Source organism: Lynx canadensis, chromosome B4 (assembly GCF_007474595.2).
Source record: "Lynx canadensis isolate LIC74 chromosome B4, mLynCan4.pri.v2, whole genome shotgun sequence".
NCBI lineage: Eukaryota > Metazoa > Chordata > Mammalia > Carnivora > Felidae > Lynx > Lynx canadensis.
Genome location: NC_044309.1, coordinates 78,200,734 through 78,225,850, shown reverse-complemented (window position 1 = coordinate 78,225,850; position 25,117 = coordinate 78,200,734). Strand labels below are relative to the sequence as shown.

At 57.0% G+C, this 25,117-nt stretch overlaps 2 protein-coding genes across 2 annotated transcripts; one reads left to right on the top strand and one right to left on the bottom strand.

The window, feature by feature from the left end:
- Nucleotides 1-1,058: 1,058 nt before the first annotated feature.
- LOC115519011 (keratin, type II cuticular Hb1-like) lies at nt 1,059-9,929 on the top strand. Its single transcript, XM_030322674.1, has 9 exons — nt 1,059-1,619; nt 4,052-4,260; nt 4,896-4,956; nt 5,922-6,017; nt 6,268-6,432; nt 6,697-6,822; nt 7,076-7,296; nt 7,447-7,478; nt 7,965-9,929. Exons 1-9 carry the CDS (start codon nt 1,059-1,061, stop codon nt 8,138-8,140), a joined length of 1,647 nt encoding a protein of 548 aa, XP_030178534.1. The 3' UTR covers nt 8,141-9,929.
- A 63-nt stretch (nt 9,930-9,992) lies between these two features.
- Nucleotides 9,993-23,936, bottom strand: KRT7 (keratin 7). Its single transcript, XM_030322675.1, has 9 exons — nt 23,550-23,936; nt 21,872-22,083; nt 19,703-19,763; nt 18,401-18,496; nt 16,529-16,693; nt 15,435-15,560; nt 13,371-13,591; nt 10,735-10,769; nt 9,993-10,346 (listed from the first exon to the last, which is right to left on the bottom strand). Exons 1-9 carry the CDS (start codon nt 23,877-23,879, stop codon nt 10,180-10,182), a joined length of 1,413 nt encoding a protein of 470 aa, XP_030178535.1. The 5' UTR covers nt 23,880-23,936; the 3' UTR covers nt 9,993-10,179.
- Nucleotides 23,937-25,117: the final 1,181 nt, after the last annotated feature.

Here is a 25,117-nt window from a genome sequence, read left to right as displayed (position 1 = left end):
TTTCTAGAATTGGTGGCCATGACCAAGCCCCAGTTGAGGGGAAGGCTTTGGATTGGGCCTATTTTTCTAACAGCCCAAAGCCTAGAAGCCTGGGCTCCCTCCTAGGAGAAGAACTCAACCCTCACTGAGCCCCCAAAGACTCAGACCTCCGAGGGGCTGGCATGGAGGAGGGCTGGAAGCCTCCTTGCAGATTCTGAATCCCCTCCTCCATAGAGCTTTCTGCACTTGACCTTAAGCCACTGGACCACTCTGAGCTCACCTTCCCAATCAGGTAAATGGGCACAATAATACTGACCTTGGAAGGATGCCCGAGGGTAAAGATAAGAAAATGCATCATAAAGCCCTCACACACTGGAGGCACTCCTTTAATGCAACTGCCTGAACCGACCCCCAGGAGAGTGGAGAGGGGTACAGGAAGCAATGTGGGGGACTAGGGAGTGGGGGCCCCACACTTACTAGGAAAGGAGCCATGAGCTGAGTTCTGAGCAACAGAGAAGGGAAAGTTTTTGCCCAAAGGGACATAGGATGAATGGCAAAATAACAATGGTAGAATAAACAGAACAAGCAAATAAACAAACGTTTATGGAGCTCTTATTAAGTGCTAGGTAGGGCCCTAAAAGCTTTCCTGTCCATTACCTCCTTAGGTCCTCCCAAGAGCTTGCAGATGGGTACTATTTATTACTCCTAACTCGCACCAGAGGAAACTGAGGCTCCGAAAGGTTATTCACTTGTCCAAAGTCATGACAAGAATCTGTAAGACCGGCTTCAGAGACCCCTCCCCTTCGACGCACACACTCGCTCCCCCACTCCGTGGTGCACACGAGACCAAGGCTAAGCCGGTCCCCGCAGGGCGGTGGCGCCCGGCTGGGACCCCAGCCGCGCGGGGTGTGCCCAGCTGGCCAGCCCCGGAATGGAGCCGGTGACGATCCAGCGCCTCCGGGGCCCAGTCCTGCCGAGGGGCGCAGAGGGGGGCGCCCCGAGGCCGCGGCGCACGGCCCGCAAAGGTGACCAGGCGTTTCCCGGCCCCATAAAGCTCGGGCAGGAGGTGAAGCCGTTTTATGGAGGCGGCCGGCGGCCCGGCCCGCTTTGATTCCCGCCTCGACGAGGCGCGCGGGCCAACCTCCAAGCTCGTAAACGCGTTGGCCGCGCGCTCCCGCCGGCCCGGTGGGCCGCGATATAAGGCGCAGGGCGGGCCCCGGGCTCCAGCCACCCGCCTCCGCCGCCACCGCCGCACCATGTCCTGCCTCTCCAACGGCCTCGCCGCCCCCTGCGGGGTCCGCGCCTTCAGCTGCGCCTCGGCCTGCGGGCCCCGGCCCGGCCGCTGCTGCATCACCGCCGCCCCCTACCGCGGCGTCTCCTGCTACCGCGGCCTCACCGGCGGCTTCGGAAGCCACAGCGTCTGCGGCGGCTTCCGCGCCGGCTCCTGCGGCCGCACCTTCGGCTACCGCTCCGGCGGCGTGTGCGGGCCCAGCCCGCCCTGCATCACCACCGTGTCGGTCAACGAGAGCCTCCTCACGCCCCTCAACCTGGAGATCGACCCCAATGCGCAGTGCGTGAAGCACGAGGAGAAGGAGCAGATCAAGTGTCTCAACAGCAGGTTCGCAGCCTTCATCGACAAGGTGGGTGTCCTTGATCACACCGTTCCTGAACCCCATCCATGCTCAAACTCAGGCTGGGCGCTGAGGGTGGAGTCAGAAGCAGGAGGGATGTGACCCAGGTGAGCTCCCAATCTGATAGAGGAGATGAACAAACGTCCCGGGCACAGGCAGACACAGAGAAATGAGTATAGAGCAGCAGCCCCTCATCTGATAACACCATTATTATATACAATCCCTATCCAGACAGGCAGAGTCTCCACAGACAAGGGGGGATGTCCTTGATCACACTCTTCCTGAGCCTGGAAATCCTGGGAGAACCTTGGAATTCCCAGGCCAGTCTCTGGAAATGGGGAATGGGGACGCTGGTGATATTTTATGTGATCATATTAGGTGGTGCATTAAAGCACTAAATAACATCGAAACATCTGATGGGAAAATTCATCTTTTCTCATGTGTGTTTCAGTCCTTAAGATTAAATCTCATTAGGCACTAACATGTCTTCAGTATCCCTCAAATACTTACTGTTCTCTTACCCTTTTTCTTTAATTTTTAATGTTTATTTATTTTTGAGAGAGAGAGAGACAGAGTATGAGTGGGGGAGAGGCAGAGAGAGAGGGAGACACAGCATCCGAAGCAGCTCCAGGCTCTGAGCTGTCAGCACAGAGCCCGACGCGGGGCTCGAACTCACAGACTGTGAGATCATGACCTGAGCTGAAGTCGGACGCTTAACCGACTGAGCCACCCAGGCGCCCCTCTCTTACTTGTAATAAAGAGAGCAAGCCTCAGGTTCAGGGTTGTCTGGGACAACGGTTTCAGCTAGAATTTAATGTTTTATGATGTGCTTTTATGTATGCCTACTGATTTTGGATTTACGATATGGTGGTAATATCCAGTTACCCCTGAAGCCCCACTGGAGTGTAAATGCTAAGCAAATCCACTTAGAGATAAATCATGAGTCACACAGTACGAGGGGATGGCAAATCCCGAAGTCGGCCTGTGAAGGCTTCACATTTGAGAATCACTGCCACCAGTCCAGCCCTTTGAACGTACACAGAAGACAAGAGACACAGGGACATAAGGCAGGGGGGCCTGCCCAAGGCCCACGGGGAGTGGGTGGCAGCCCAGGACTCCAAACCTAGGCTCTCTCCGGCTCTCCAGGCGCCTGGGGCCTAGAGGATCCAACCCATGGAGGCCGCTACCGCACTCCCCTTCCAGTGGGAGCCAGCCCACCACAGCAAGCACTGCCAACATCCACACCCGGGAAAGGCAGCAGGGGAGTGGAACACGGAAAATGTCCTGGCCCGCCAACAGGCAGCCTGGGCTCCACCTCCAGTTTCTCCCACCCCCCCCCCACCCCGATCTGCTGGGCGACACTGGGCAGCGGCTCCCGGTCTTGGCCCCAGAGCTGTCCACACCAGAGCTATGTGTGGTGCAGGGTGTGACCTTGAAAAGAAAGATGGGGGCCAAGGCAGCCATCAGCCTCCCTACCATAGCTGGTGCCCTGTCAGCTAAGACCCCCTGAAGTGAGCCCATATAACATCAGCAGTTCCCATTCCCTTTTTCTGGAAGTTCCAAGTAGGGAAATTCCCAGCTGCCCTGGTTAAGTTGGGTGGGAGGACACCAGGGCTAAAAAGCGAGGTAATGTCTCAACTGCAGCTCAAATGTACGAGCTATGGAACCCTGGAGGCCAGGGGGCCTCGCCTGGTTTGCTGACCGCCTCTCCTGCACAGTGTGTCGTCGCCATCACAGGTCTTCAGTGCGAATGACCTCCAGTAAAGGCTTGTGTGCTTCCCTTCCCCTTAAGTCTTCACCCTCCACATTTGCCAGAATCTCCCCCCATTCACACCATCTGCCTGGCCTCCAGGGACCCAAGAGCGTCCAACACAGGAATTCAGGCCGCCTAAGACCACACACATCCCCCTTCATCCAGCCGCAACCATCTTGCTGGCCACCCGAGAGCCAGCCCTCTCTAACCTCCCCAGTCGGGTAGCCCTTCCCACCTTGACCATCCTTTCAGACAACTGCTGGGCAACCTCCTGCTGAGCATTGAGGACAGAGACCGATGAACCCTGGTCCCTGCCCCCAGGGGAGCTCCTCACGAAAGGCTTTCATCTTGCGCTACATTCCTTTCCTCCAGGAAGCCTTCCTTGATTATCATTACCCGCCCCCTCCCCCGCCCCACCGTAACCCCAGCGCAACCCCAATGCCCCTCAGTTTCTCACTCACCCCATCCAAGCCCACCCTAACAGACCCTCGCTCAAGCCTGAACAAGCAATCGTGAAACAAGAATGCTCCCGGTGCCTCCTCGGGCCAGGAGGGCCCAGAGAGGCCATGCTGTCCGTCCCTTACCGCCGCACACTTCCCGTTAGTTCTGGGTTGACTCTACCTGCTCTCCGAGGAGGGCTGGGGAGACTGGCTTCCCCCACTGACTTTTCCCCCCACTTGCTCACCAGGTGCGCTTCCTGGAGCAACAGAACAAGCTTCTGGAGACCAAGTGGCAGTTCTACCAGAACCGCAAGTGCTGCGAGAGCAACCTGGAGCCCCTGTTCGAGGGCTACATCGAGACGCTGAGGCGGGAGGCCGAGTGCGTGGAGGCCGACAGCGGGAGGCTGGCCTCGGAGCTCAACCACGTGCAGGAGGTGCTGGAGGGCTACAAGAAGAAGTGAGTGCGGCCCTGAGGATAGTCTCAAGAAACGAAATGGGATGAAGTCAGAGCAGGATAGATTTGGGCTACAGCACCAGAGGAACTTTCCAGTAGGAAGAAGACAGTGACCGGGAGCCTGATGAGGGAGACTTTTCTTTTCTGGGTTGGGAGTTTAAACCCCCGGAGAGACTGGGAGGGGCTCTACCTACCTCATCAGCGTGGGTTTATTTCCTTAATTCAGCAAACGTTTATTGACATCTACTCGATGCTGCAGGTGCTGTGTTAGGCCCTGAGCGGGGAGGCAAGGGGGGGGAACCAGAACTAGTGTGGGGTTCCTGTCCCCACCCCCGCCAGGAGTTACAGCCCAGAAACAGAGAGAAAGCCTACAAAACTGCGCGCACGCGCCCACTTCAGGAATGAGAGTCCCTAAAACAGGAAGAGCATTGGGTGACCGAGTGGATTGAGAGCCCCAAAGAATGGGATGGACAGATCCCTTCTAGTCCAACACTCTGTGATTCTGTGACTACCTCCAAAAGATCCAGTTCCTGGAACATGTTTGTCTGGGCCTTCATTCTCTCTTCCCCCCCCCCCCCTTCTTCAAAGCCCAGACTATTAAAGTTCTGGCCACTGAAACTTGTGCCCTTTGTCTCCAGGTATGAAGAGGAGGTGGCACTAAGGGCCACCGCCGAGAATGAATTTGTGGCTCTGAAGAAGGCGAGTGACCCCAGAATCCTTGTCCCACAACTCAGAAAGCAGGGCAGAGGCAGGAGGGAGCACTCAGGAATTCAGAGAGGCTGAGCGACTCCCCCAGAATCGCCTAGCGCAACCCCTCCCCTATTTCCTTCCCCCCCCCCCAGCACCCCAGCACTCCCCGGGTGGCCCCGGACATTGGAGTACATACACTGCCTGCTTCAAGCAGGGCACCCTATTCCTCCATCGGAGGTAACCCCCATCTGGCCGATGGCTTCCCGCGTCTTTCTGCCCTGTGCCTGCCAGAGAGCGGGCATTCCTAAATACTGTGGATGAAAGAGCACACCAATGCTAGGGGATGGCTACATCCTGAGGCCGCCAACAGCTGTGAAGTGCTGGCGTGAACGCTGTATCGTCCCTCACCTCTTAGACTTGATTCGCCACAAATGCCATCATGTGGACTCCCACCAGGTCCTTGCAACCACCTCCATAGGAGGAAGGCAAGGGTTGCTGTGAGGAAAGTGAGGCACAGAGGTCAAGGGTCTTACCCTGAGTTGCCCTGGCTTGGAAGAGGCAGAATTGATCCCTAAGACCTCTTCTTCTGACCACAGATCTAGATTTCTTTCCATGAGGTGTCAGGGCAGAAAGGGCTGGGGCATCATTAGAGCCGACCCATTTTGCTGCAGAGCCTAAGTTTCAGTGATAATGCAAGGTGTGGATTCTGGAGTTTTCTTTCGGGTAGGTAGCGGAGAAAGTGCCTGGAAACCTCATAATCCCACTCCCTTCCCCAAACCTGCTTCTGAGCCCTCTGACTGTAGAAAGGACTTCAACAAGGCCATGATACGAGGCACTAGGATGAGCAGCTAAGGAAGGTCTCCGGGGAGTTTGTCCAGCCTGATGGGGTGCCCTCCTGGGAGTGGGGGGCAGCAGGGGGGGAAGCCCTGTGTTGCCTTTCCAGTAAGACTCCTTTGACACCCTCTCCCCTTTAGGACGTGGACTGTGCCTACCTCCGCAAGTCAGACCTAGAGGCCAACGCGGAGGCCCTGACTGAGGAGATCAACTTCCTGCGGCGCCTGTATGAGGAGGTGAGGGGCCGTGGTCCAGATGGAAAAGAAGCAGCCAGCCTAGAAGAGGGGGCTGGGGCCTGGGACTGGCCAGGGATCCCTGGGCAGTTGGGGGAGGGGGGTTGGCCAGGGATTTGGGCTGGGGCAAGGGGACTGCAGTCCATGAGCCTGTAGTGAGAGCTGGGGTGGAGAGCAGGTAAGGGCTGAGAAGACTGGGTCCACACTTTGGTGGGTGAGGCTGGGGTGTAAACAGGTTCCCCACCATCTGCAGGAGATCCGCGTTCTCCACGCCCACATCTCAGACACCTCAGTCGTTGTCAAGATGGACAACAGCCGGGACCTGAACATGGACTGCATTGTGGCCGAGATCAAGGCTCAGTACGACGACATCGCCAGCCGCAGCCGGGCTGAGGCCGAGTCCTGGTACCGCAGCAAGGTGAGGGGCACAGGACACCTGTCTCTTAGACATGACAGCACGAGGGAAGCCAAGTATTTATTAAGAAGGCCTCTTTTGTCTGGAGTTTCTGATCCCGTGGGATAGTAACAGAATGGCACACAGCTCTCAAGTTATAATCGCTGGGCAGGGCTGCCATGTATAGTTGCACAGGCTGAGCACTGTACAACCTCCCAACCATCTGTGGTGTCTGAATGGGAGGGAAACTGCATCCTGAGCTCAGGAGCACCTCTGCTTTCCCCCCAGTGCGAGGAGATGAAGGCCACGGTGATCCGGCACGGGGAGACCCTGCGCCGCACCAAGGAGGAGATCAACGAGCTGAACCGCATGATCCAGAGGCTGACCGCCGAGGTCGAGAATGCCAAGTGTCAGGTACGGGTCGCCTGGGGCCTCCCCAGGGCCACACAGGCAGTGTGTGCCCCGACTGGCTCTCACCATTCATGATCCAGCCCATTTGCATGACTCATGTCCCTGATTGTGGTCCCTCAGGGGGACTCCGTTAATGAAGGGGAGAGGCCTGTTCTTGGGGTGTCCCCAGCTGCGGGAGGGGAGAGACTGGACACATGAGGGAAATGGACCGAGACACCCAGGACCATAACCCACTTTGTTCTCTCCGGGGCCCCAGAACACCAAGCTGGAGACCGCGGTGACCCAGTCTGAGCAGCAGGGCGAGGCGGCCCTGAGTGATGCCCGCTGCAAGCTGGCCGAGCTGGAGGCCGCCCTGCAGAAGGCCAAGCAGGACATGGCCTGCCTGGTCAAGGAGTACCAGGAGGTGATGAACTCCAAGCTGGGCCTGGACATCGAGATCGCCACCTACAGGCGGCTGCTGGAGGGCGAGGAGCAGAGGTGAGAACCACACCCGTGGGGAGAATATGTCTTCAGTCTCCCCCACACTATGCTTTGAGCCAGGAACATGTTTGCATATCATTTGCATCTAATTTGCATCCAGATTATGTGGGGGTCAGAACTAATTTTTGTCTCTGCTCTCCCCACAAGGTTGTGTGAAGGCGTTGGTGCTATAAATGTCTGTAAGTAACCTATGCTGTGGGTTCTGAACTGAGGGCTTGGGGTTCCTCTGGGCAAACTTTTTCTTCAAGGGCCAGATATTAAGGCTTGTGAGCCATCCAGACTCTGTCTCAACTCCTGGACTCTGTCACTGCAATGTGAAAGCGGCTACAGCCATAAGCAATACCTAAGGAGTACATATGGCTTGCTTCCGATAAAACTTTATTTACAAATATAGAAGGCCAACACAGGCCATAGTTTGAAACCCTGAAAGGAAGGAGGGAGTGTGGCAGTGAATGATTATGAGTTAAAAAGCTATTTCTGCCCACAGGGAGGGCCTGGGAGCACGGTTTATCAAGGACACTTGTGGCCTGAGTGCAGGAAAGAGTGCCCAGGGGTGAAGGTGTTGGAGGAAAGGGGGGAAGAGAGGAAAAGAAATGAAGGGGGGGCGCTCTGAGCAAGAGCCAGTAGACCTCGCATGGGTACTAAGCCCTGCTCTCCTCCCGCAGGCGTCAGCAGCTCCCGGGGCGGGGTCGTCTGCGGGGACCTCTGCGTATCCGGCTCGCGGCCAGTGACCGGCAGCGCGTGCAGCGCCCCCTGCAGCGGGAACCTGGCGGTGAGCACCGGAATGTGCGCGCCCTGCGGCCAGAAGTGCAGCGGCAGCTCCTTGGTGCGGTTCGCGTAGCGCCTCCCGCCCTGTAAATACTCGGCTCGGCTCTCGGAGTCCGCAACCCCTGCCTCCAGCGGCGGTCCGGGAGCAGCCGTAGCCCTGGGGCTTGAAGCGGAAGGGCTTGGAGAACCTGCGGGCCTGACCCGTCCACACCGCAGCCTTATCTTCTTGCAACTTCTCCGCCTTCTCCCCCTCCTTCGCTCTTGCTCTTGGGGAGGGGGGCGGATTCCTTCCGGAGAGGGCCGGCCTCCCTGCCCAGCTGGCCCCAGGAGTCTAAATGCCTGCCTTCCAAGCAGCCTTGGGCAGGGAGCCAATCCTGACCTGCTCGGGCTGCTCTAGGAGCTGGCCTGGCACAAAAACCTGTGGCTTCTAAGGCACAGATTGGCCCCAGGTCCCCTGGGCTGTGGACGTGCCTCTATTCCACTGGGCCTCCCCTGCCTTCCAAACCCTGGCGGTGACTGAGGCCTCGGCTTCACGAGGACATCTCTTGGCGGCCGCCTGGGCTCCCTCCCCCTCGTGCTTAGTGTCCACGTTGCCAATAAAGCTCATGGATCATACATAATGCGCTCAGAAGACCTCCCGTCTGTGCCTACACATGGGGACGTCCAGCCCGCTTTGGGCCCCTCAGAGGCTGACAGAGAAGCTGTTCACAGCCAAAGGGGAAAGAGGGCTATCTCGGAGGCACCCTGCCCGAGTGCCACATTCACACTTCCTGAAGGCTGCAGGGGGCTGGCCGGCAGCCCCAAATACCCAGACAGCGTGAGAAAGAGCTGGAAGCAAAGGGAGAGAAAGGCAACCAGGAGGAGACTTAGCCAGGAGGGGCAGGGCCTGGCTCTCCTGACACCTGTAGGGGGGCACCTTATCACTCACGGCTGGCGGGACACCGACGGTCCACTTCCCCCACTCCCCATCCCACCCCCACCTCAATATATGAAAATTCCTGACCGTAGGATCAAATATAGACTCCTCCTCCCCCAGAAACCAACACTCTCTTGATAGCCCCCCCTATATACACCGCCACCACCCCCCCCAGGTGTCCTAGACACAAGACACCTCCCCACTACCCTCTCCCCACCATCCATCATATGTGCTGTTGCAGGAACAGATATCCCCATAGACCCTAAAAACACCCCCACACGCGTACAGACACACAGACCCCCGACCCCAGACACAGAGATGCTCTTATCGAGCAGCCCAGACACAGAGATGCTCTTATCGAGCAGCCGACACACAGATGCCCCTCCCCCCACCAGGGAGCCGGATACACACACAAGCCACCGCCCAGGCACAGAGCCTCCTGCCAGGGGGTCCAGATTCTGGGACTCCTCACCCCTCCCCCTCCCAAACACACACAGGCCTCTTCCCACTGCCATCATCACCCGCACAGAATCCCAGACCCAGAGAGCCCCGTCCAGGACCCGAGGGCCGGGCAGACCCAGCACCAGCAAGGGCCAAGGGCGCGAGCTGGCTGGTGCATCCGAAACCCAGGCCTGCGGCAGCTGAATGTCTGAGCCTTCTCACAGCAAGGAATGAACTCTGTCTGGCAGCACAGGGCACGGGGGTGGGGTGTGCAAACAGCCCTCCACTCCCTCAGCAGGAGAAGGCTTCAACGCCCACTTCCTGGCAGAGCCAGACTTCCTGGGATGTTTCTGGGCTTCAGGAGAGGAGCTGGACTCAGTCCCAGCACTGGGAGGAGGCCAAGGCCTCACACCGGCTAAGAGCCACGCCCCTCAGAGCACCACCACCAGGTCACCAGTGTACTTTCCCAGTCACCTGCACAAGTGGCTTCTCCGTGTTCACAGCAGACGCCATCCTCTCTGGGGCCCCTTCCTCCCCATGGCTCCCCAACCAGCTGATGAAGCCAGGATCCCAGGGGCCAGGATGGGGCTCACCCTGGCTTCAGAAAGGCTGCTTTATTGGAAGCTATTCTGACATCACTTTTCAGACTGCCTGGCCCTCTTGGGACCCGTGATGGGAGTCCTCCTGTGACGGGGGGGGGGGGGGGGGGGGGGGGGGGCGGGCGGGCAGGGCTGTGGGTCTCCACACAGCAGAGCTCATTTTCGGACGCTCCTGTGGGTGGTGGCTGAGGTCCTGGTGGAATAGGACTTGATGGCCCCGGGCCCTCCGCCGCTCGAAAAGCTCAGGGCATTGCTGCCCATGGTTCCCCTGAAGGCCAGCCCGGCCAGCCCGCTGCCACCACCACCGGTGGAGTTCACCACGGCTGCGAGAAACGGGAGGAGGGCTCATCAGCACGGGCCCACCACCTGAGGCCCCACCCCTCACTCCACCCTCCCCTCCTGCAGTACCTGCCCCTCCCCCTCCCCACTGCCTGACCCCACCCCCCACCACCCTCTTCGAGCAGGCCCAGGAGCCTGGGACAATGCAAGGGATAATGCACCACGGGTTTCCCCCGCCCCACTCTGCCCTCTTGCACGGCTTCCCTGGGCCATTGAGCCCGACTGGCTGGGAGCCTCAGGGCACCTGCTAAAAGCTGGTAAGGGAAAGAAGCTCCTGTCCCAGACAAGGGCAGGCCCTCAAGGCAATGTGCCATCCTGTAAGACCCAGTCTAGCCCAGACAGCGCAGGAAATGGCCACAGCCAAGGACTTACAGATGTTCACAGCTCCTACTCCATCTCCGGCCAACCTGGGGGCAGAGGAGAGAGACCTGTGAGAGCGACTCTTTCCTCAGAGCTGGAGGAAGCAGTCCCAGGCCCCTCCATCCAGGCACCAGGCAAGACCAGTATTCCTTCCTCTGTCCCCACTAAGGGAAGGCTACGTGACCTTGGGCAATGTCTCAGAGCCTCCATTTTCTCACTTCTAAACTGGGGCCAACTTAGTCCCAACCTCAGACTTGTTTGTGAGGGGTGAATAATATTTACCTAGAGCCCTGGGCACACAGGACTCGGTGGATGGGAACTGTTATTATTTATGAAGACAGCTGCCTCCCCTAACCAAATCATAAAATCCTCAAAGCGGGTTGTGGCTTATTGATTCTTGGATCTCTGGCCCCTTGCGTGAAGTCTGGCATGTAGTAATTGCTCCGTCTGTATTGAAATAATTAGTGAATTGGAGATTTCACGAGGGTCGCTGAGGCAGGGATGGAGGACGGAGCAGAAGGTGGTCGGGATGGCTTTAAGCAGACTACTGGAAATAGAAAAGCCAAGGGAGACAGCTGGACGTGTTTGTTTTGTGACTCACTCCATTGTCACCAAGCCCTTGGCCTTAGGGTTGAGTTTACTCTGCAGTGGGGAGGGGAGACCTCACTTTGGTAGAAGGAGTGAGGAGAGCCCAGCTGGCCTCATCACCCCCAAGTCCAGGAAGGGGGCGGAGCAAAGGCCAAGTTCAAGAAAAGGATATGCCAGGAAGCTTCCAGGCCCCTTGCTCAACTGGGCCCTTCAAGCGCTGGGAGTTGCTAACAGTTGTGGGTGGGGAGGGAAGCCAGGTTGCAATTAGGCAGTGATTTCATGAAACAGTTTCTGGTGCCATGCCTGAAGAACTCAGAAGGAAGAGACCTGAATGTCTAAGACTCTAGTGATTCATGTGATTTTTCTTTTCTCATCCTAACTAAATATTTGTTTTTGTGCAATTGTGTATTTGTAACTCTGTATTCTTAAAAGGCGGCACCCCAAAGTGCATGAGTTCCTAAGACCACAAATCCTAGACCTGCCCCTGGGAAGAGTCGAGGGGTTAAGGGATAAACAAAAACAAAAAAAACAAGGAGTCCCTCTCCATGTCTCCTAAGAGTGGAGAGAGGACCGTTTCCTCTCAGAGAACCAGGATCTAAGCCCCGATGGTAGCAACGGATGCTGAGATTAGGCTTTCAAGGGGGAATGTTTCCACTCTCCATGTAACCTTGGCCATGCCACTCACCATCCCTGACCTTCAGCCTGCTCGTCTGCCCACGGGAGGAAAAGGATCAGGCCCCATTCTAAGGGTCCCCACCTCTGGCTCTATGAGGAAAAGAGACCCACGGTATGTGTTCCCAAGAGAGTGCTGTCCCTGCTCCTGTGGTGGAGAAGGGTGCAGAGACAGGCATCATAGCTGGGACAGTTGGGCTCTGGAGGTGCCCTGTGCCCCAGATCAGCTGCTCTCTCTTCCCAGAGGCCTTTGGTGTTCAATTCCTCTTCCCACAAAGGCTGGATGCCAACCCAGGTAGGTTACGGGTCAACTGTAATGGCAGAGACCCTTCCTCCTCTCCTTCCCCAACTCATATTCTTAACCATGCTTCTTCTCTTCCTCTTCCCTGCCTCCAGGCACTCTACCCTAGCACTCTCTCATTCCCCAATTCCTTCCTCTCCACTCCATTCATCCTCCAGCCTCTCTCTCCAGCCCCTCCGGAATAATGCTCCCAAAAGAAAAAGTTTGTGTAAATTCAGCATTTTACCAATGCAACTGAGTGGTCTCTAGGTACTTCCTCTGCAAATGTTTGGTCTTCTCGGCCCATGTACAAGCTCCCCAAGGGCAGAAGCGCGTCTTACATATTACTTATCTCCGTGCTGGCTTCTAATAAGGCAAGCCCTGATGAGTCCTACTTCCAAGCCTTGGCCCACGCTGTTCCCTCTCACCCTCTCCAAACCCTAGCCTTCGCCCAAGGCACAACTCTAAAGCCTTGCAAATTGACTGAATGAATCGACCAACCCATCAAGGTGAGAACAAAGGCCCAACTTCACCCACATAGGTTCCAAGTCTTTCACGAAGAATTCCTGCAACACTAACCCAGCCCGGCCTGCTCTCTGGCGGCAGGTATGCAAATATCTCGGGACCCCACGACATTCAGTCAATATCCTGTGACTTGGCACTCAATTATGCAGTGAGAAGCAGCCTGGCATCATGGACAAGGCTTGGACCAGGAATCAGCAGAGCGTGACTGCACACCTGACTTGCCCCCTCAAGTCATAAAACCGAACCGCAGTTTCCCCTCCATAAACTAGAAACAGTACCTGCCCTGCTTACCTGAATGTGTTGTGAGGGTCAAATAAGATGACCCTGGCCACCCATATGAAGTGGCTGTTATTATTCCAACTTTCTCATTGAGCGTTACACCACGTGGTCTTTCCTACTGCCAGGTCATCTCATCAGGGGCAAAGAAGCAAGCACCAGCTATACCCTCCCTGCACTTCCCGCCCCCCCCGCCCCGTGCCTTACAGAAAAGAGTACACAGGAAATGTCTGTGGACAAATGAATGGCAAGCCCCAGTCCCCACTGAGCCCCAGAAGGATCCCCTTCCTGGCCTCTGTGACCTCACCGGCTCTCCTCGCCCTCCAGCAGCTTGCGGTAGGTGGCGATCTCGATGTCCAGAGCTATCTTGACGTTCATGAGCTCCTGGTACTCCCGCAGCTGCCGGGCCATGTCCTGCTTGGCTCGGTGCAGGGCGGCCTCCAGCTCCTCCTTCTTGGCACGCGCATCCTTGAGGGCCAGCTCCCCATGTTCTTCGGCTTCTGCAATGGCGGCCTCCAGCTTGGCACACTTTAAGCGATAGTGCAGCTGTGAGCTGGGGGGCAGGCCTCGCCAGTCACTGCCTCCCTGCCTCCCCGGCCAGCGCCAGGGCAACTCACTCACAGTGGCTTTCCTGGCACCAGCCTACTCCCCCAGCACCCGGGAATCCCAAGGATTAAATACATGGGCTCTGTCAGGGCGCCTGGGTGACTCAGTCTTGTTGGGCGTCCGACTTCGGCTCAGGTCATGATCTCACAGTTCGTGAGTTCGAGCCCCACATCGGGCTCTCTGCGGACAGCTCAGGGCCTGGAGCCTGCTTCGGATTCTGTGTCTCCCTCTCTCGCTCTGCCCCACCCCTGCTCATGCTCTGTCTCTCTGTCTCTCTCTCTGAAATAAGTAAACATTAAAAATTTTTTAGAAAATAATAAATGCTGTTAGGATTTACACGTGCCCATCCCCCCAGTCCCCAGCTGGAGGAGATCCAAAGCCACAGGATCTTTGTTGAGTCCCCAAATTTCAGGCAGCTGGCAAGAACAAAAACCATCTTCAAAACAGGCCCAGAAACAGGGGGACTTGGAGCAGAGAGACACTGCTTGGAACCCCCAGACCCAAAATGTCTGATCAACAGCCCCCCTGGTCTGGGCCAGGTTGGTCGGATTCACGATGGATCCAAGCGACAGATGCCACTTCCTGCCCAGCATGAATGAGCATTCCTTCTGTTTGCAGCTAGTCCTTGCCCCAGGAGGCTATCTAGTCCTGGGCCTCCTCTCGTGCAGCTCAGAGAGCTGCCACTCCCTCCCCTGCCCAGCAGCCCAGCACTCCCCCTGCCTCTTACCGGCCACTCCCTGCCTCAGACCCTCCCTTGTCTCCAGTGAGCTCTGCCTCCCTGCCAGCCTTCCCCATCCTCCGATCCTTCCGGGAGACCCTCTGGTGTCCACCTGTCGGTGCCCTTCCCTATCACACCGGTGCCCCCTGGGCCAGGGACTGGACCCCACCCCCCTCCACCGGCTCCTCAACACCCGCCCCCTGCCGGCTACACATCCTCCCTTTAGCCTGTCTTCATGGGAAGCCTCTGCCCCAGCCCATGCTGAGAAGGAGCAGTGAGTCAGACAAATAGGGTCCTGCTCTCCAGGCATTATTTATATTTCAGTGAGGGTAGGGGACAGCCAACTACTTCATTAATAAGACAGAAAACTTCAGATAGTGATAGATGCTTAAGGAAGCTTCAGACACACTGCTGACAGAGTGGCTGGTGGTTGAGGAAGCCACCTCTGAAAAGGGGACTTGTGTCCAAAACCCCAGGGATGACGAAGGGGTGGCCATGTGCTGAGCTAGGAAAGCCATGTTCCACGCAGAGGGAACACCAGGTGCAAAGGCCCTGAAGCCTGAACATGTCTGGCAAACGCAAGATACAAGAAGCAGGCTAGTGTGGCTGGAGCACAGTGAGAGGCAGTGGTAGGAAGTGAGGGACAGGACCTTGTGAGCCACACTAAGGGTATCTGCTGGCCTGGGTCCCATGAATCCCTGCAGATTGCAAGCTCCCAGGTACAGCACATTGCACCCGGAGAGAGGTGCAAGGAGAGTACCAATTTGGTAACGAATGATGGTTTTTCTCGGGCTGGGAAGTCTGAGGCTCCCTCCACAGGCTCTGTGCCCAGCTAGGACTCTTCTTCTCCCTTTGGCCTGAGCCAGGACCTGGCCACAAACATTCTCTCCTGGAGATCTCACAAGGACCCTCGAGATCTCACAGGCCCGTGAGACTTGAACTGCACCAGCCTTAGGCCGGGAGAGCCTCCTGCTCCCCATTCTCAGATGGCTGCCCTTCATGCACCCCAAGAAACAAGGAGGAGCAGGGAGGAGGGCTTGTTCCCACCTGGTTCTTAATGCTGTCGATCTCAGCCTGCAGCCTCTGGATGGCACGGCTCATCTCTGCAATCTCATTCCGGGTATTCCGGAGGTCGTCCCTGTGCTTCCCAGCCTGGGCCTGGAGGGTCTCAAACTGGAGGGCCACACAGAGATGTACGGTGAGGGGATGGTCAGTGATTACAGGGAACTCATCCTTTGTCCCATCCACTGAAGGCCCAAGGTTCTGAGTGATGAAACCTCCTAGCTTATCTTCCCAGGAAGCCACGGTCTGACCCCCAGCAATCTTCACGCCCTGCCAGCAAGCAGGGGGGTATAGCAGAGGTTTGCTTTCCTCCCAGTCAGGACAGGAAGGGCGAGGATGGCTCCCTGGGGCCCACCGCCATTGGGCCTGGGCCCATCCCCATCATGTCCCAAGTGCCGGAGAATCACTAGAAGTCTGAGATCCTCACCTGTTAAACAAACCCCTATTAAAAACACACTTATTAAAAACATCAGCACCACCCATTTTACAGATGGGAAGAATGAGTCCTGGAGAGTGGGAGCCACTGCCCAAGGATCACACGGCAAGTCTGAACCCAGGTCACCTTGTTGGCATGCCTGTGCTCTCACCTATGTCCCACAGATGATTCCCTATCTCAGCAGAGACATCCCTCTGCTGCTCTTACATGCTGCCTCAGGCTCCCTCTTCTAGAACACTGGTTTACCCCAGCACACTCCCTCAGCACCTGCACAGTCAGCTGCCCTGCCTCCACACGGCATGTGCAATGATTAAACCTCCCCGGTCTGGAGGCCTAGGGCCCAGGATCTAGTCCCTACTCTTGCATCTACTAGCTGTGTGGAGTTAGGCAAATTGCTTAACCTCTCTGTGCTTCAGGTTCTTCTGCCCTGTCCCCCCATCAGGCTGGGATCTCTTCCTGGGGAGGGACTTGGCCTTCACATCTTCTTCTTCCCAGGGCGCTGGAGAGTACCTTAGACTTAACGCTGGTGCCTGCCAGGACAGTGGGACCCAGGCCCTAGAGGCTTGGAGACAGGTGAGGAGTAAGGGAAGCTGACACCGAGGACCTTGCCAGGAAGAAAAGAGTACCCTCAGCAGCCTCACACCTTGGTCTGGTACCAGGCCTCGGCCTCAGCCCGGCTGCGGCTGGTGATTTCCTCGTACTGGGCCTTGACCTCGGCGATGATGCCATCCAGGTCCAGGGAGCGGCTGTTGTCCATGGACAGGACCACGGACGTGTCCGAGATCTGGGACTGCAACTCTGCCAACTCCTGCCGGGACCAGACGGAATGTCAGGACTTGGGGCATGACCCCACCCTGTTCCCACAACCCATCCTGGGACCCCCCCACTGCCACACTAGAGGAAGGCAAAGGAAGAAGAGGGAGAGGAAGGCAAAGTGGGTGTGGGTCACCAGGCGGCAAGGGGACGCAGACCCAGCACCTGCTAAATAGTCCGCCCACCCCCGGCAACCCAGAGAGCCCATTAGTAACTTCTCAACAAAAGAGTCTGGTGGGATCACAGTCAATAGAGAAGTGACAGGATGTGGTGAACGGTAATATCTCCTTCTGGGAGCTCTGCTGTGGCAGGAGCTCGGTCATGAAGTGGATCACTAGGGGGTGTGGGTAAAATAAAATATCCCACCCAATAACGGAACTCTCTCCAGACTTCAAAACGGATGATATGGTTGTACTTATAGCTATGGTACACCATTACATGAAAAAAAAAATACACTCCTGTTTTTATTTAAAATACATATGTCTAGGGGCGCCTGGGTGGCTCAGTCGGTTGGGCGTCTGACTTCGGCTCAGGTCATGATCTCCCAGTTCGTGAGTTTGAGCCCCGCGTCGGGCTCTGTGCTGACAGCTCAGAGCCTGGAGCCTGCTTCAGATTCTGTGTCTCCCTCTCTCTTCCCCTCCCCTGCTCATGCTCTGTCTCTCTCTGTCTCAAAAATAAATAAAAACATTTAAAAAATAAAAATAAAATAAAATATATATTTCTGTATCCCTCTGTGTGTATAGGCACAGTTCGCAAAGTCTGAGAAGGTAGGCACCAAGATGATAAGAGCACAGATAAATGACCTGTTTTGTGCTTTACTCAATTTTCTGGATTTTTGGCCATGAGCATGTACTTCTTTCATGATGAGAGGAAAATAATTAAATACACATATACGTATACGTAGGCACACATACATACATAGACGTGCATATATATAACATGCAACAGACGTATGAAGGGCTGCAGAGAGATCAGAATGCCCGAAGGAAACCCCAAGGAGCCAGCCCCTGCATTAACATATGTGGAAATTTCACTGAGGGGCTAATGGAGGCTGGACGTTCACAAAAGCTAGACTGAAAGGAGTTGAGAAGTGGTCTATAATTAACCTCATATATAATAAAGTCGCAGACCAGCCCTGCCAGATGACTGGCCATCCTATCTTCCGCTGAAGGCCAGAGATTCCCACTGATAGGAGTGGAGAGGTTCTAAATCCCCAAGTGGAAAAAGAATTGAAAGCCCAAGGCAGGGGAAGAAGGAGAGAATGAGACCACAGGGGTAGACAGTGGCCTGTACTTGGGGGCCACCCATCCAGTCCCTCCGGGCGTAAACTCCTAGGCACCACAGTCTCTCCTGACTCAGAACCCCCTGCCCACCCCACCCAGCCCACCTCTGAACTCCATCACAGCCCAGGATTCCCTAGACATTCTCCTGGTTCCTTCCAACCCCTCCCAACACCCCTCCTAACAAATGATCATCCCATGTTTCTAGAAGGCCAATCCTAACTGACCCCACCCTGCTCTGCTACCCTCAGCCCCTCCTAAACTCCCTGCCCACCATGGATTCCTGAATCCAGAAAAATTAAAGAAGAGGATAAGGCCTACACACACACTCAACACACACCAAGACGGCCCAGAGGCAGGGGGTAAACCCCTTGATTAAGACACAGAAGACATGGCACGTCTCCCATATCCAAGGTCCTTACCGTCTCATAGAGGGTCTTGAAGAAGTTGATCTCATCATTCAGGGCATCCAACTTGGCCTCCAACTCCACCTTATTCATGTAGGCAGTGTCCACGTCCTGGGGGCGGGGAGGGGGGGTGGCAAGAAGGGGTAGAGAGACACCATGGCTTCATACACGGACCATTTAGCCGGGATGGGAGCAAGCCAGCTCTGTCCAACCCACAGGGTCAAACACCAGGGCCCTACCAAGAAACATAGCAGTTCTCCAGGCCGTGTGACCTGGCCACAGGACGTCTCCTCTACTGGGCCCTCCCAGGCTGCGTGAGGAACATCATTTCCATGCATCATTCCAGGAACCATACCGGTGTCTGCCTTCCCAGCACCAGAAGCCCAAAGCAGCCCGCAGCCCCAAACCTAGCACTCTCCCAGCTCCTGACTGGTGGTTTGGACACAGCCCTGGCTCTACCACCTACTAGCCATGTGACCTTGCACAAATCACTTCAACTCCATGAGCCTCAACTTCTTATGAAATAGAAGAGCACAAAATCATCCAGACTCCAAGATAAGGCTCGTAGATGTGGAGGACCTCCAGCCTAAACGCAGCTTAGGTGACGGTGATACAGGTAAGCCACAGATAACAGTGCAAGCCCAGGTGTCAATGGGGAGCCACACATTCTTGTGCCCAAACTCCCGTGGGTAAGGCTCGCTTTTATTCATCCCCAAAGCTCCTAAATCTTGAAAGGCCCAGCACCCTGGGGTAGGTTGTCTTCACGTGGGTGGGCCGTGAACACAGTTGCCCAGAGAGTGGACTGAATTGGGATCTGAAATCAAGCCCTTGTAAGATATTCCTAAGGCCTTCTAACCTTGGCTTGCAATTCTCCAGGGACAGGAAGATCGCTCTGCCTCAGGCAGCCCATCGCATTCCTTCAGCAAATATTTCAGCCCTGCCATTTGCCAACCTTTGTCTGTCATGAAAAGTTCTGACTGTGATAGAGCACTTCCCTATTTGGGCTTGAAATCTCCCCTTCTAACCTCCATCTTTTGGTCTTAGCTCTAACCCCTTGAGGCCAAAAACAAGTCTAGTGACTCACCAGACGTGCACACAAACACACACACACACACGTACACAGGACGGGCTGTGCTACGAGGGCCTGGCTTCCAGATCTGTCCTTTTCCAGGCTCATCACTCCCTTCTTCTAGTACTCGGGCCAGACTTTGGCCACAGGTCCCTACTGGCTGGCTGCTCAGGTGAGAGGGCCACGTGGTCCCCTGGCCCATGTGTTTTTCGGACAATGCCCCCACACCGGCCTGTCTGCCCCCTCACCTTTTTCAGCACCACGAACTCATTCTCAGCAGCTGTGCGACGGTTAATTTCATCTTCGTACCTGCAGGAGAAGGAGGGTGCGTGGTATGGGTGCAGCTTTGCCTCTGTCCCCCCTCCTCTCCATGTGTGGAACTCTGCCCTGCATTGGCTTCACCCCTCCTTAATGACACGCCTGGGAAATTGGGTGTCAGCTGTGAAACCAAATGTCCCTAACTTTCCCTTATAGCTATTCCTAAGGCTAGGAATCTCGGCGCAGGATGAAAGGGGGGAGAGGAGGAAATGTATATAAAGTAAAAGACAAAAACTGCACAATCTAGGAGCAAAAAAGCAATAGTCATAGCCATGCTTAGGGATCCTTTAAATGGGGCCTGCAGTGTTAGGTGCTTCCCACGGATTAGCTCACTTAACCCTCACAACAACCCTGTAACAATGGTACCACGATCAGCAGGAGGCACAGAGCAGAACATAATCTGTCCAGTCACTAAGCTGCTAAGTGGCAAAGCCCAGACTTAAACCCAGGCAGTCTGACTCCAGGCCCATGCCCTAACCACTGCCTAATCCCACCCTCAGGAGGCAAAGAAGGAGCCTGAAGCAGAGGCAATTTATGAAATCAGGAAGAGGGTGCAGCCAAGTTCTGGGGAAGAACCAGGCCCCAGCTAGGTGGTCTGGCGCCAACCCTACTCCCACAGGGCAACCCCCCCCATCCCTCCTTGTTCCAAGAGGCCAGCCCCACCCATAGGAGGACACTGGCAATTCAGGACACAGAGCAAGAGAGCACTGGAGCCTGACCCAGCATTTATTTGGAAACTTTTTAAAAAAAAGGTGTCAGAAACAGGAACTCAGCAGTGCCCGAGGGCTACAGGAGGGCAGCAGGGCAGCTATGATGGGGAGCAAGCAGGCCCCTCCAGGACCCCAGACCCCCAGCTCCCCGCTCCCTGAGGTTCTATAGAATAGTTGTGGAAATATCCTGAAGGCCATCTGTTCACTCTTGACTCAGCACCATGCCACTGAGAGCAGAGGGCACACAAATCAGAGCTCACTGGGCCCTTCCATGTGCCCTTTCCACATGGGGCTCCCTGGGCCCCAGTCCTGAGCTCAGCCTGGCATGTAGGCTTTGGAGTTAGGGTATATGTGAGCGCGTGCGTGCGCGCACACACACACACACACACACACACACACACGACAACAGAGGCTCACTGGTTGCCCTGCACCTGTCTGCCTCCACCTGCTGTGGGATTATTGCTGTTGACTGTCGCTCTAGGCTGTCGCTCTAGGGAAGTAGGGGAGTGGGCACCCTCCACAGAGGCCTTTTTGTTTGTTCTACCTCCGGTCACAGCCGGTGTCCCTGCTCGGCTTAGTCATGCACCTCCAGGGCAGAGCACAGAACTCACTCACTACTCCCAGCACCACTGGGCAAGGATGCTAGGGTGGGGCCCAGCCCAAGCCTCTGGCTTCGGTTTCCGTTCGGTGACAAAAGAGAATTCAGTGGGCACTTCAAAGGCTTGTCCTTAAACCCCCAGTCTTCCAGGCCCCTGCAAGCCCTGCCCACTGCCGACCCCACCCCCACCCCCGCCCACCACAGCCTCCTCTCTGGTTCCTGCGTTGACCAGAGCCACCCCTCAGCCTCTGCAACCCTCCCATGGCTCACAACGATCCCTCCCTCTCCTTGCTTCTTTCAGCCCCAAGTCGGCTCTGTGTCTCCTCCTGGGAGTCAGGGGCCCGACATTCAAGTCCCAGCTCTCCCAGTGACCTGCCACATGATCTCCATCAGGACCCTGAATCTCTCTGGTGTCTAACTCCTCACCGAAACAGAGGGGCTCTTCTAGAACATTCTGTGAGGGTCGCGCATGTTCTGAAGCACACCGGTACAGGACACCTCTGTCCTACCCTCTCCTGGGGCCTTGGTCAGGCACCCAGAGAGAACAGCGTGGGTCAGGGCTGAGCGGGGATATTTCCCTGGGAGTAAGTCGGAAACAGCCCCCGGGAACAAAGAGAGAAACGGAGAGACAGGGAATGTGTCGGTCAAGGCCTTCCCTTCAGGGGTTGCTGTACTGAGCGGCTACACACTTGACCCCTAAGCCCAGAGAGGGCCTGCTGAGGATCAGCCGATGATGGGTGCACACCCCCGCCCCCCACCCCCCCCAGGGCACACCACACTGGGGTCAGTACTTGTTCTTGAAGTCTTCTACCGCGTCCTGCACGTTCCGCAGCTCCACCTCCAGGCGGCCTCCTTCGAGCTGCAGCCCCTCAAGCTGCCTCCGCAGGCCAGCAATGTGCGCCTCAAAGATGCTGGGGAGGCCGCTGCTCTTGGCCGACCTCTGCTCCTGCAGCAGGGTCCACTTGGTCTCTAGCAGCTTATTCTGCTGCTCCAGAAACCGCACCTGAGAGTAAAAGAGAGGAGGAAACTCATGAGGGGCAGGCCGTGCTGCCCACACCGGGCTTGGGAGGGTCTCCGCCCACCCCACACAGCCCAGGCTCCCGCGGGCCGTTCCACCAACCGGGGACCACAGCCCTTGGTCCCCTCTTCCAGGGCTCTCTGTCTTACGTGTCTTAAAGCCTGACCCAGGGGTCAGGGCTGCCCGGTCACCAATGTGTCCCCTCCCACCTATGTTCCCTGCCATACTGCAGATGATCTTTCCCGCCACCGTCCCTGAAGGGCTGCCCCCTCCCTGTCCGTCCTGGGCCACCTCCCTCAGTATCCTCTCTCTGCCTCCCCTTTCCTCCAAGATCTCAGGACAAGGTGCTACAAAATGAGCACCTACTAGATGCTCAGCTTGGGGTCCAAAAGTCCCCTTGGATGCTTCCAGTGTGCCTGGGAGTGGGAAGCAACCTCCCCAAAACTAGCAACTCGGAGCAGCAGGACCTGGGGGGCTACAGACAGTAAGGTAGAACCGCTCAACAGCAGGCGAGGACCCTGGGCCTGGGGAGGCTTCAGGAGAAACTTAAAGATGTATACGGTGTGAATGATGAAGGAGAGGGCATGGGGGCGGGGGAAGGAGAGAACTACAGCCAAACAGGGGAGGGAAAGTCTGGTCTATACCCAGGAGGCAGGAGGCCCTGGCCAGAGGGGTCCAGCTAGGCTAGCCCTTAGTTCCTGATCCAGCCCTACATCGCTCCCTTCCTAGACCCTCCAGTCAAGTCTGCTCCTCTCCTTGCCAACTCCCACTCTCTCTCCCCCACTCCCTCCCCCAACCCTGTGGGACCCAAACAGCCAGGGAAAAAACGCTTCCAAATGGCCCTTCCCCAGGGCCTCTCAGTGTGCTCCCCACCCCCAAGGGGGGGGGGGGGCAAATGGGCTCTCTCCAAGGGCGTCCCTTCCACCACCAAAGGGAGTCTGGAGGACCAGGTAAGTGGGCAGGTACGTCAGGGAGCCTCCCTCCCTCCCTCCAGCCCTTGATTTTCAGCATCTGCCCCAGCAGAAGCAGTAGGAGGAGGGAGGACCTTCTCAGCTGGGAACAATGTGTCACCCCTACCCCATCTCTGACGCCACACAGCCCCCTCTCACAGAAACTCCTGGCCCTGGCCTCTGGAGCTCCCCACCTGAATCAGCCCAAGAAGCCAGCAGCCCACTCACAGACGCGCCAGCCGCCGCCAGCCGCGGCTGCCTGACAGACTCAAGCACACATCCTGGGAAGAAAAAGCAGGGCGATTTGGGCAGCTCTCTGGAAGAAGAGGCTTGGAGACTGAAGGGGAAAAACAGCCACAGGCTTCACGAGAAAGAGAAAGGTTTCTGATAGTGGCGGAAAGAGAACACGCCAGGCCTCCGGGCGCCTGGCCCGCTCACGGGCTGGGCTGGGGTGGCTGCTGTGGCCCGGAGCGTGGCTTGGGGCCGGGTACGGCGGCTCACCTTGTCGATGAAGGAGGCGAACTTGTTGTTGAGGGTCTTGATCTGCTCGCGCTCCTCCTGGCGCACCTGCTGGATGGTGGGGTCGATGTCCATCCGCAGCGGGACCAGCAGGCTCTGATTGATGGTGACCTCGCGGATGCCGGCGCCCACCGGGCCCCCGTGGGTGGAGCGCACGGGCACACGCGCCCGCGTGGCGCCCAGGCCGTAGAGGCTGCTGCTGCTGAAGGCACCGCCGCCGGGGCGCACGGAGCTCAGGCGCACCTGGGCGCCGCGACCCGGGAAGGCGGCGGAGCGCGAGCTGAAGACCTGGGAGCTTAAGTGGATGGACATGTTGGCGGGACCGGGCTGGACCTAGCGGCGGGCGCGAGGGAGCCGAACTCGCTGACCTCCCGCGGCCGGGTCGCTTTTATCCGCTAGGCTCCGGTGGCGGATCGGCTTACACAGGTAGGGGCGGGGCTGGCCGCGGGCCACCCTTCGCTGCCCGCCGGGCCCCTCCCCGGGCCACGCTTCCGCTCTCCGCCCTGGCCGGGCTTTGGGGCCCAAGCCGGAAGCTCCCAAGTGGGGCGCAGGGCCATAGACCCCCAGAGCCCCGGATGCGGGCTGACCTACAGAGTGGCGGGAGGGAGACCGCCATCTGAGCAGATCTGAAACAAGTTCAGTGTTCCGAGAGGAGGCTTGGGCAAGATTCCTGAGGCCAGAGCAGAGAGATCAAGCCGTAAAAGACTGGGGGAAGGGGTGGGCAAAAAGTTCTAGTCAGGGAGTCAGCCCCCAGCTCCCCCCGCCAGGCATTCCAGAAAGGCATTCCCTGACAGCCTCCAACCCCCAAGTTCAGTTCCTCCTTGAGGGATCAGCTCAGTTCTTGAGTAATCTGACCCCAAGGTGCCCTGGCCTGGCTGGTTTCCCCGGCAAGTCCACCATATAGAAAGTAGGCCAAGTGGGGCACGACCCCTCTTCTGGTCCCTCTCCTCACTCCAGTGGGCACCTGAAGCCCAGAGACACTGTGGGAATGGTCGCCTTGGGGCCGGGCTTCCCCCTACCCCTAAGTCACTTTCCTATCCACTTATTTTATTTGTCCCTGGAGAGGAAGGGGACACCTGCGTGTAGTTGGGACACTTTGTGGATGTCTACACTTCTGTGTATACAGACCTGCAGGCCACTGGGCTTCTCTGTGTGCTCACCTGAGACGTGTGTGTGTGTGTGTGTGTGTGTGTGTGTGTGTCTGAACGTTCCTGTACAGGTGGAAGTCTGTCTTCAGCGTGTGGCAGGGTGTCTGTGGACACACAATTGCACACTTCTGTAGGCAGGTCTGTGAGAGTGCTTGTTTGTGTTTGCACGCAAACACTCCTCCCCATCTTCCACTGCTGCCATTTTCCTGTTTAAAGGTCCCCCGCTCTCATCGTGTCGCCCACCAAACAAGTCCCAGCAGTGTCAGACCCAGCCCAAGTTGGGGAGAAACACGGCGCTGGAACAGGGGGCACTGGACAGAGACGGCTCCAGAGGCTTCATTTCTGGGAGCCTCCAACCACGCTTGCCACGCACCCTCTGTACGGCCCTGCCCTCATTCTCCC

Bases quoted from the DNA above. Each gene is read 5' to 3' on its own strand.
- LOC115519011 (XM_030322674.1), top strand. From the start codon at position 1,059: ATGGAGGCGGCCGGCGGCCCGGCCCGCTTTGATTCCCGCCTCGACGAG. The intron at 4,261-4,895 runs GTGAGTGCGGCC...CTTTGTCTCCAG, and splicing joins CTGGAGGGCTACAAGAAGAA to GTATGAAGAGGAGGTGGCAC. The intron at 6,433-6,696 runs GTGAGGGGCACA...CTTTCCCCCCAG, and splicing joins AGTCCTGGTACCGCAGCAAG to TGCGAGGAGATGAAGGCCAC.
- KRT7 (XM_030322675.1), bottom strand. From the start codon at position 23,879: ATGTCCATCCACTTAAGCTCCCAGGTCTTCAGCTCGCGCTCCGCCGCC. The intron at 22,084-23,549 runs GTGAGCCGCCGT...TTTTACTCTCAG, and splicing joins TCGCCTCCTTCATCGACAAG to GTGCGGTTTCTGGAGCAGCA. The intron at 18,497-19,702 runs GTGAGGGGGCAG...CCCCGCCCCCAG, and splicing joins AGTTCGTGGTGCTGAAAAAG to GACGTGGACACTGCCTACAT.